The 11624-nt window shown below is 35.2% G+C and overlaps 1 protein-coding gene across 2 annotated transcripts; it reads right to left on the bottom strand.

The window, feature by feature from the left end:
* Window positions 1–1040: 1040 nt before the first annotated feature.
* Window positions 1041–5051, bottom strand: LOC149216771 (uncharacterized). Of its 2 annotated transcripts, none has more exons than XR_016251148.1 (3): window positions 4375–5051; window positions 2107–2354; window positions 1041–1741 (listed from the first exon to the last, which is right to left on the bottom strand). XR_016251148.1 is itself a non-coding variant. In XM_089392841.1 (3 exons), exons 1-3 carry the CDS (start codon window positions 4894–4896, stop codon window positions 1723–1725), a joined length of 309 nt encoding a protein of 102 aa, XP_089248967.1. In that variant the 5' UTR covers window positions 4897–5051; the 3' UTR covers window positions 1041–1722. The 2 variants fall into 2 exon arrangements, 1 of the variants encoding a protein (XP_089248967.1); XM_089392841.1 differs by having other exon boundaries at window positions 4855–5051.
* Window positions 5052–11624: the final 6573 nt, after the last annotated feature.

Raw genomic sequence — 11624 nt, forward strand, 5'->3', positions numbered from 1 at the left:
AAAAGATCTCGATGATGTGCAGGATGATAAAAATGGGTGCAGAGTGCAATGATGAATGGCGTTCATTTCATCATAGCTGCATCACATTCAATTACACCACAAGGGAAAGAACATCATTGGTGTGAGATGATTATGCACACATTGGCTTACCATTCCACTGCTAAACCAATTAAGTGTAAACTAGTGGAAAGATTAAATGTCGATTTCAAAGTTAATACTAGTCCTAATGAGCATTTACGTTATGACACCGTGTCAACAAAAATGCGATGCCAAGTTGTTCATGAGGCAGTGCCAAACATAGAATAAATAGGTGAGGCAAGAGAGAATGAATCCATAGTATGTAATAAAGCAGTACTATGCCAAAAGAGATATCGTTAGTTAAAGAATGGGAAACACAAAACAAATTATAAAGCAGTACTATGTCAGAAAAGATATTCTTAGTTAAAGAATGGGATATAAACAAAAAAAATATGATTGTCCTTGGATTTGGGTGAGTTGGGAAGAAAGGCTCCATATTTCAAATCCAAGAATCAAGCTACTCACCATCCATATTCCCAACAAACAAATTTGGGAAGGGTGAGGTGAACATTACTACAAACTTGGGGGTGGCATTTTGTTGTGTCACTACATCATAGATGACAGGCTAATGATTTGACTATCTTTCTGTTAGTAACACTCTTAACATTTATTGTTTAGGTCCAAAATTTGTTAGAACCTAGGAATGTCATTAGCGGTGACCAGGGTGTAATAGTAATTGAGATCTAGTGAGAAGTGGATTAAACCTCAACTGTAAATTGCCACAAAGAGATATGATACTACATAGAGCCTGAATGAAGCTATGTCAAGAGTAGTTGTCCAAGAGTGTATCCTACTTTAAAGGTGCGCAAAAGCCCATCAAATTATTCAAAATAATAAAATCTTGCACTCTTTTTCTTTTCAAATGAGAGAAGCAAGTTGTTTACGTTCTACCCTTTTTTGCTTACAATACATTACATTAAAACTAATATAGGGAGAAACCTTTTCGGATATTTTAAATCGTGTTTTCCCTCCATTTGTTTTATGTTCAAGTACAAAGATCTCTGGATCAATTGTACCTTGAGTTTCATTTTGTTACAGACAAACACAATGGATCTTACCTTTACAGATATACACATTTAATTTCTAAACATTAACCATTGCATCTATGAGAATTGATTGATTTCTGGGACTAACTGTTACTTTGGAATATAAGACTAATAGTTCACTCAAAGTAATAGTAAAGATTTGGAAAGTTTACTAATGTCTCTAGATTCCCAATATAGTATTAGAGACTAGATTCTCGTTTTCACTCTATAAGTTGTTGTTTTCACTCAACACACATCTTTGTTACGTACAGTAAGGAGCAGCCTCAGCTTCTTTGCATTCTTCATATTGAGTTGTTGTTTTCACTCAACACACATTTTTTTGTCAAGTAAAGTAAGAAGCAGCTTCAGCTTCTTTGCATTCTTCATATGGGCAAAACTAAAAGATATCGAAACCCATGTAGCCACAAAACATGATCAATGTAAATAAAAGCCTCCACTTTCTTTAACAGTTGACCTATTGCTTTATGTCCATCTTCATGTGTTCTAATATCTGGTGTCTCTTCCAGTCCGTTCAAATATTTCAAGATCTCTTTCTGTAACTCTAATGCATCCCTCGTTCTTGAATTTACTTTATCAAACAGTGGGACTTTCGAATATCTCAATTCCGTGAAGAGTGCCTGCAACCAATGACAGTTGATTAAAACATTCATCTTTATATATGGCAAATCCTCAGACATATGACAGAATTGTCATTATGATATTGTTAGGATTACGGATTAAGTGGTGAGGGGCAACAAGTGTTTCTAGTTTAAACCTTAAACACAAGTAAAAGCAAAAACATATTACATATTTGTTTGAATTGTTTAGAAATAAGAAAAACAATAATAAAACTTTTCAGCTTTGTTATGGCCATGTTTATAATGCTGCCCCTTGTAATTTTAAACAATCCATTTAATCTATTTTTATCTAAATTATATATATTAATAAATTATATTTCTATTTACAAATAAGAATCCAATCAGTATTACTATTATGTACTCACCTGTTAAATTTAGAAGAGTCAATTTGAAAGAAAAACATTAGAGAAGCTTCCACCATCAACTGTATGGCTTCTCTAATTTTATTTTCCATCATTTTCCTTAATCCAGATCGTGCAATAAAATACAGAAGATATTCGACTAATCCATTCACTTCCTCCAAAAGATCAAACCACTCGTTTCCATGGGCTACCTGCAAAATGTTTGGAACCACAAGAAGCCCTGCAGTAACCCAGTGTGCATGCCCTATTTCCTGCAGGAGACTCCAAACTGAATTAGAACACTGATCTGGAAAGGTATCTTTCTGCCAAACACTATAAAAAGAAAATTATATTTTATATGAAAAATTTCACAATGCTGTCAGAATATTTAAAATTTAATTCACGTTTAATTTGGTTGAGAAATTTTGGTGTAGAAACAAAGTTTGTTTCTTCCCTTCTGCAGGAACTCTTTTAATTTGAATAACCATGATGAGCTTCTAAGCCAATATTGTTCAGTCGATAGTTTGTTGTGATGACTTTTTCCTATGAAAAATTGAAAATATAATTCAATTTCGTGTGATAACACAAATTAACAATATATCAGTGATCTGGAATGGTGTATTTCTGGGCAACGCTGTGAAAAGGAGAATAACTTATAATTCATATTAACAATTTCACAATAGTATCAGAAAAATTTAAAATTTAATTGGGGCAACAGAGTTTATTTCCTCCTAAACTGGAAATACATTCAATTTCGTTCGGTAACAAAAATTAACAATACGCCCATGCTTTTTCACATAATAGAATTCTGATCAAAGATTTTATCCTAGCCAGATTGAAATCAAAATGATGACCAGGAAAAAGGAAGATCCAGCATAGTCTCTTAGTAAAAAACCAAGAAACCAACAGGAATTAAATAACCCTGATGAGCTTTTAAGCCAATATTGTTCAGTCGACAGTTTGTTGTGATGACTTTTCTAAGAAAAAACGAATATATGATTTAATTTCGTCTGATAACACAGATTAACAATGATCTGGGAAGATATATTTCTGGACAACCCTATAAAAAGGAAAGAACTTATATTTCATATTAACAGTTTCACAATGCTATAAGAAAAATTTAAAAGTTAAATGGGGCAACAGAGTTTATTCCCTCCCTAAACTGGAAATACATTCAATTTCGTCCGATAACAAAAATGAACAATACGCCCATGCTTTTTCACATAATAGAATTCTGGTCAAAGGTTTTATCCAAGCTGGATTGAAAATGATGACCAGGAAAAAAAGAAGATCCAGCATAGTCTCTTAGTCAAAAAGCAAGACACCAAGAGGGGGAAGGTATCTTATATCGGTTGTGCATAACAGCTAAGAAAACTTTACTGTGAATAATTTTTGTATAGAAGGCTGTATAGATCTAGGTCATTTCAAGATTTTTGAAGGTTTTGGGTGACTTAAAAGGCCTCGAAATCCTTGAAAATCTCGAGATGTGGAAGAACCATGCCTTTTAAACTTTGGCACATAAGCTAACACCAGGGATCTCAACTTCTGCATAGACAGTTTTGGGTAGTTTTTATTCCACACAGAGGTACCATATTATATAGGTCCTCCAAAACATTTCAGAAAGTCTCATTGTCACCCGGATCTGGTGAAGTAAAAAAATCACAGAAGGTATATATCTAGGCCGTTTCAGGACTTTTCAAGACTATAGACGGTTTTAGAGGCCTTGAAAACCCTTGGTGAGTAAAGTAACTGTCTTTGGAACTGTGACATGTGAACATATACCAGGTATCTAAATTGCTACTCTAAAATTTGGTATGAACATTGAAATTTGATCGGAAAATGAGTAAATGGCCAGCTATGGATAATCTTTGTTGTACACAGAAGTGGCACATTATATGGATTAGCCAAAACAGTACAGAAAATTTCATTGTAACCAGAATCCGGTGGAGGAAAATTTTCTTAATAAAACAAAATTATGAACCGTTTCTGAAATTTTCAAGGTTTTGGGTCACTTCAAAAACCTTGGAAACCCCTACGCCTGGCTCAAAAACCTTACAAACCCCTAGGTGTGGAATAGCGATGTCCTTTAAACTCTGAAATGTAAATGTATACCAGATATGGATAACAGATTAAAAACAATAAATATCTATCACTATTATAGTTGAATATTGAAAAAAAATTGGGAAAACAAGCTAATCAATCCTTCATCTGTAAATCATTTTTTTATTTGCAAAAAAATATATATATATATATTGAAAGAAAATAAATATGAAAGATTGGGATCAGCTTTACTTTCTTGATGAATTTCAAAAGATGAAATATCTGGTAGATTAGGCTATCGAGATCCAGATCCACAGTCCTTGTAGGAGCTATTTGTATGTTATCATGGGACACCGTTGGAAGGCTGTTGGAAGAGATGCCTTCTACAGAAGAAGAAGCAGTAGAAGGTGATGCAGGCGGAGAATTGATGGAAGGGTTATAAGAGCTTCTTCTGTAGCAACCACGGGAGAAGCGGCGTGATGAGCATTAAAAAGGTTGGAATGTGTATTGGGAATTTGCAAATATGAATAGGAAGTGACAGAGGACTCCCATACCTAAATCGGTATGCAACGCCGTTGGAAAAATAATGGAAAATTTTGTTTAAAAATACAGTGGAGTTTTTTTGGAAATTTCAGTTATAGTTGTCAATTTTTAATATTAGGGTGTTTTTAAAGTTTTTGATCCGCTTAATCCATTTCCACTGTAAAAACACAAATCAAGCACTCCTCTTACTCGGGCTCTGCAGTGTGGGCCGGATCCAGTTCTCATCAACATTGCATTATCCTACTGTGCCACTGACAGATTGTAGATGTCTGCATCGAATAGTTCACTTCAGGGAAAGGAGAGGGTTATGCTCACCACAGCTGTATGCCATTAACATCGCTGCCACTAAAAGATTCCCCACAAAGTGAAAGTAATAATACCGTGAATGCGCCCTTGAATTGCTCGCTTCTCACTCCACCATTCAAAAGAAAATCGGGAGGAGGTAAATTTGTTTGTGTGGAATATGGTTGATATTAGTAGTTTGAAGATTTTTGTGGTGTAATATTTGAGATTGAGAGATTGGAAATTTTATAGTCTTTATTTTTAAGTTTAAGTTTTTAGTCTCAGATAAGACTCGGCTCCAACACTGAAACTATAAAGAAGAAAAAAGATGGAGGTTATAAATATGAGATGTAATGCAGTTAGGGTTGGGAACTCACTAGTCAAAAGATTTTATTTTTAATATTTAATTTTTAATTATTATTTGGAATCTTAATTTTAATTTATTGTATGCCATTAGAAATAGAAATAGTCTATAAGATTTTGAAAGTCTTTTTTTTAAATAGGAATTTATTGGATAAGTTTGATAGCTAGTTTCTGCACAATGAAACGTTTTCGAGGATTGAATCCAAATATGCAATTAAAAAATTTTAATGCAACAAATCAAGATTTAATCAATTTCTTATTTGGAATCTAAAAAGTCGCATTATAGACAACTCCTTAGAAATATATGTTTTGTTTTTACACTTAATTAATAAGTCTTATTTTAATTTACTTATAGTTTTTTTTAGATTTATGAGTATAGATAAGATAATTATATTTATGTCCAACTAATGACCACAAAGTAGGTCAAAGGGATTGTTGAGTACACTAATGTATATGCAAAGCGGGAGAACCAAACGGTCTCCTATAAAAGATACAATGGATGAAGTAAATCAACATTTGGCCCTAGCGGAGAAGATTCAGGAGCTAATAGGTCTGAAGATCATACCCATCTCTCCTAACATCTGAGGATGAATGAATAACACTGAAGAAACTCAACAAAGTCTATTGGCCTGATGAAGAGAACCAAACGGTCTCCTATAAAAGATACAATGGATGAAGTAAATCAACATTTGGCCCTAGCGGAGAAGATTCAGGAGCTAATAGGTCTGAAGATCATACCCATCTCTCCTAACATCTGAGGCTGAATGAATAACACTGAAGAAACTCAACAAAGTCTATTGGCCTGATGAAGAGCCGATGGAAAATGCAAACTGTCTACTAAATCATATCCTGGGGGGGTTCACATGCTGTCGAATGCTGGAGGACCTAGTATGTCTCCCAAGAACGAATCTGAGACGAAACTGCTGTTGAGATCTCGTGTGGCAGGATGAGGTTCCATGGATCCTCACTGATCTAGAGTTTGGATACGTGTTGGTATCAATCGATCTCTTGGTGCCCCAGTGTGAAGGTAGTACCCTAAAAAATGTCGTGATCCTATGTGTGGCGTCTGGTTTGATGAGAGGCTGAATAATATGCGCTCGGAATCTAACAGCCTCTTGCATATATAGGGCCAAACATCTCTGATCGGGGTACCTGAAAAAGTCGGTGAGGGTCCGAGAATCTCTGAACAAGCAATGAAACCTTCCTCTGATCTCGTAGTAGACAGGGCATCCAAGGATGAAGTGCACCTTAGTCTCCACTTCCTATAAATGACATACCTGGCAGAGTCTGTCTAGTCTATCCACCTGGTGGTCTGTCTCTACCCGAAGTCTATGAGAACCTACTCTGAACTGGCCTAGAGGAATGCGAAGAGCATGCATCCAGTGGTGAAACGTATATTGGGGTCGAATAATGAGCCTGTCTCTCAACTCCAAGAAGTGCTCAGCATAGAAGAACATCTTTGGGTGCAACCCTCCTGGAGGATTGACCTAGGTGACCTGGACGAATTGCCTGTAGATGTCCTCCCTGATGATCTTGTTTAGCTCCTGTCTAGTAGGTAAAAGGTGACCAGGAGCATCTAAGGAATATCAAAAAGGAGGGAGACAATCCAACTTAATTCCCACTGACACTAAGAGGTTTGAAACTCCTATAAACCAACATCTAGCTTGGCCTAAGGGAGTAGAACGGGCAATAGTCTCAGAAGAGAAATATGCCAAGCAAGGATAATTATAGAATTAATTTTTCTTTCTATAATAATTATTTGAATTTAGATTTCTATAAACTAATGTATTAGATTATGTTATTATATTTTAATATGGATTTTATTGATACCAATATTTTAATGTAAATCTTATTAATACCATATTTTGATATAAATCTTATTAAACCATATTTTAAGTATATGACTTTTTAGTTATAATAAAAATATGTTTTAATAAACTAATGTATTAATGTATTAGTTTCTGTTAATAAATTTTATTCTTACCTAATTTACGAGATCATGTTATTAGAAGATATAAGTAATATTAATTAGGAATATGATATTAGTAATTATTGATATTAATATTACCAGGAGACAAAGGGTTAAAGCCAAAAAAGGGAGGGGGAAAATGAATGGAATCTCAGCCAAAGGGGTGAGTAAGGGGACAGGTTAATAAATTTGTACTTGGGAGAAGTATGAGAGGGTGATAGCGAAATTGAGAAGAAGAGTGGAAATGTGACAAAACATTCATGAGAGGGATTGGGTAAAGGGGAAGGGGGAGGAGAAGAGGGGTTGATAAAGAGTGGTAAGGATGATGAGAAAGGGGACAACATCTTTATTCCTTGGTATTGCAGGAGAAAAGGGAAATCCAATTTGTGCTAATTTCTAAGCCTCCATCCCTATTGAGGTTGTGAGGGTGTTTGATGATTTTGAGGGCTTATTGAAATTTACGTTTAAAATGATGTCTTCCATTGGCAATGACCCTAGTGTCTTCAAGGAAGATGTGGTGGTTGGTCTTACCTGCATGCTCTGCTAAAGCTGAAGATCGAGTTCTTTCATTTCGGATATCAACACCATGCTCTTTAAGCCTGATCTTGAAAGATCTACTTGTTTCCCCAATGTAGTATTCTCCACAAGAACAATTGATCATGTAAACGCCTTTTTGCTCGAGGTGATCCGAGTTATCCTTAACAGATTTCATCCTTTGTTTAATAGTCGTCATGGGCTAGAATGCAGTTCTGATATCTTTCTTTCTTAGAACTTTAGCCAGCTTGTCAGTGACTCCATGTATATATGGAAGGTATGTATTAGTAGGATTTTCAAATTTATCCTTTCTGTTTTCGGATTTGGCTTTATGGATGACTTTGGTGATGTCTTTATTTTTATACCCTAGGTTTGTAAATACTTTTCTTAAGTATGCAATCTCCTCTTTGGTGTGAATCTCATCCGATATTCTGAAGGCTCTAGTAAAAAGGGTTTGAAAAACACCCATCTTTTGAGTTGGGTGGTGGTGCGAATTTGCATGAAGGTAATTGTCAGTATGTGCCTTCTTTCTGAACACCTTATGCCCTAGAGATCCATCTTTGTTTCTTATGAGCAGGATTAAATATTAAATATAAAATCCTTTGATTGGTTGGCTCCCCAACCCTAACTGCATTACATCTCTTATTTATAACCTCCATCTTTTCTCTTCTTTGTAGATTCAGTCCCGAAGATGAGTCTTGTTCTAGACTCGAAACGTACAATTAAAAATGAAGATTGTGGAATTTCCGATCTCTCAATCCAAAATGGTTGATATTATTATTTTGGTGAGACTTTAATTATTATTAGACACATTAACTTGATGTATGACTATGCCAGAAGTTTGGAGCACAAGTATGCATTTTCAAAATGTATTGGTGGAGTTCGAACGCGAGCTGTGGTTGGTTATAGTGATGACTGATAAGCATTTTGTCAAATAAATGTCAATATGCCACAAGTCTGCTTAGAGTCATAGTAGGAGGTAATCATTTTCAGGAGATAGTGTTGTATTTCAAACATGAAACACATGGCTCGATATCTCAATGAGCATTTGTTGAAATAAATGGAGTAACAACCATTATCGATGGCCAGGGTAGAGATATAATTTTAAAAATTTCTCATTTATAAACATGACAAAGGAAGGAGTGCATGGAAGGAGTCGCCATTGGATATCAAGAAGTGAGTTGCCACCTTTCTCCTTGGACTCCAATTTTTTCGGTTTTTTCCAATAGGCAGACAGGTATTAAGCTCAGTTTCTTATCATGTCTCTTTTTCCCCTCTTCATTTTATGACAATGGGGACGATGTCACCATCATGTGCAAAAAATGGACAAGAGGCACCAAATTCTGTTGAAAAAAGCTAAGTAGGTCAAGTGAAAATTGATTTTTTGATTAAAACAGGGAAGTGGGTTTGGGTCAATGCCAAACAATTTTGATGTATTGCAAAATATAGGATTTCACATTTAAAAAAAAATTGGTCCTTCATAATAAACAATGTTCAAACAAGTCCACTTTACAAGGGCATGACAAAAATAAAGTGAAAGGAATCAATGGTTATGCATTATACAACCCCACATCCACACCTCTAACCTGGTCATCTAACCTTTATATGCAAGAGTTGGTAAATGCAAAGAGAAGGATGGAGGAGTTGGAAGTTAAAGAGCAGGAAGAGATCTTAAAATTCATGTAATAATAGATACATGCTAGGCTTTGATAGAAAGTAATAAGTTTTTAAAAGAGCGTGTAGCATTGTTGCAAGAAGCTCTTTTGGTATTGAAGGATAAATGGCAAGACATGAAGGTTTCCTGGCAAAACATGAAGGAATATGCAATGGGAAATAAATATTTATTGATACATAAGACATCCCAAGACAAAGGGAAAGCGGTTGATGAAACAAACAACCAGGAAGTGAAAGGAAGAGGTGAAAAGGAAGTGGGTTTTGCAAAATAATCTCAAAACTTGGGCACATGTTACTAAAAATCCTACTAATATAAAAGAAGTAACAAACAACCAAATGGATAGCATGTAAGATAGAGAAATTAAAGAAAGGAAAATTAGAGCAGTGGACATAATTATTAAAGGGGTGAGAGATTATGGGAAAGATTAACACACTCTTGATCTTAGAAATGACTTTTTGAAAGACAAGCTACTTTGGCAAGGTCTAATTTTCCAAGCATGGAGAGTGGGTAAGATTAGTGATGAGAGAGATAGGCCCATAAGATTCATCGTGTAATGTACACATAACAAGTGAAATATCTTAAGCAAGAAGCAACTCTTAAGGGGCTCTTGCTTTTTTATAGATGAAGATTTGACTATTAGGCAAAAGAGGAAAGAAGAGAGGAAATGTCAAAGGTTAGAGCAACAAGGGATGAGGGAAAAAGGGTATGGTTATATAAAGGCAAAGATGTTATTGCCTCTTTTGGACCTCATTGTAAAAGAGAACAACACGTTGCTAGCAAATAAGGGATAGAAAATTCTTATAGCAAATAACTATGCAACAAGGCTAGTATGGGTAGATAGGAGTGAAGGTTCAGCTTGTGTTAATTTGGCAACTTAGTGACAAATTCCAACAATGGGATAAGATTCCTCTTTTCTAGAGGACCAATTTTGACTATTGAAGCACTTAATTTGAACAAGGGAAATTGTATTTTTGGATTAAAGCCCATGTGCACATTTGATTAGGGCGTCCCTAAAGCAAATTAGACACCCTTGGAAGCCTATAAATAGAAGTGACCTCAACATCATTTGGACATCATCATGAAGCAATATTATATTCTCATTTTTGGTTTTGGCTTGCTCAGCTCTAAGGCAGTTTGTAGAGAAGGGTCCAAAGCTCACACATGTGTTTTAGGGTTTTTGGTTCCTAGCCGCAGGCATGGAACAAGGAAATTTCAGTTGTAACTACAAGCATGCATGGCTATGTGTGTGATTGAATGGTTTCAACTACACGCACAAAAATTTTTCCATGCAGTTGGGACCTAAGGTTTGAGTTTTTTTGTTGGTCGAAGTTTTCGTCAATTGATCGCAGAATTCAACAGTTGACCATAGACAATGACAATTGATCGCAGGCTTCTAAAGCAGGGTTTTGATTATTAGCATTATTGGGTTCATCTCATGAATGTTGTTTAGTTGGTTTTGCTAGATAGGATTATGGATATGGATTATTGTACTATCATTTGTTGAATCATTAAATGACAATCTAATAAGAAGAAGAATTTGAAAGGGTTTTCCTTGTAGTGGGTTTTTCCCTGGTCTCCAACCAATCATGGTGTCTCTATGCGTGAATGATTTTATTCTATTGTTCTTTTATGTTCTGTTGCATTGACGATGATATTGTTCTTTCTATATAGTTGCATATGTTGTTGAATAATGTGGTAAATCTAAATAATGGCATGATGTTTTGGGGTGAATTTAATATGCAAATAATGAAATGCAATTATCAGAGCAAAGTAAAATATATCCCTAAGAAAAATTAACATGGTATCAAAGTTGGACTGAAGAAAAGTCATTAAAGATCACCCCTATGAAGACACCTTTGGTGGAAGCAAGAGAAGATGGAGGAGACCTAAAAGAATACTAGGGTTTGAAGGAAACCCTAGGGACTCTAGTTATTAGGGTTTGATGTATATTATGAGGTTAGGGTTTGGAAGAAACCTTGCTTTATGACAAATATTTGAGATATGTAATTAGACACTCTAGCATGATCAATGTAAACATGTTCTAAGAACTAGTGATAGGTTTGATGTAGCTCAAGATGGAATAGCCTCTATTAGGCCTGATTTCTAATGAGGTTGATTGAAATATTAAAGGCAACA

This window comes from Pinus tabuliformis, chromosome 1_1 (assembly GCF_031772625.1).
Source record: "Pinus tabuliformis cultivar Carrire ecotype Pingquan chromosome 1_1, CPIR1, whole genome shotgun sequence".
NCBI classification, from domain to species: domain Eukaryota; kingdom Viridiplantae; phylum Streptophyta; class Pinopsida; order Pinales; family Pinaceae; genus Pinus; species Pinus tabuliformis.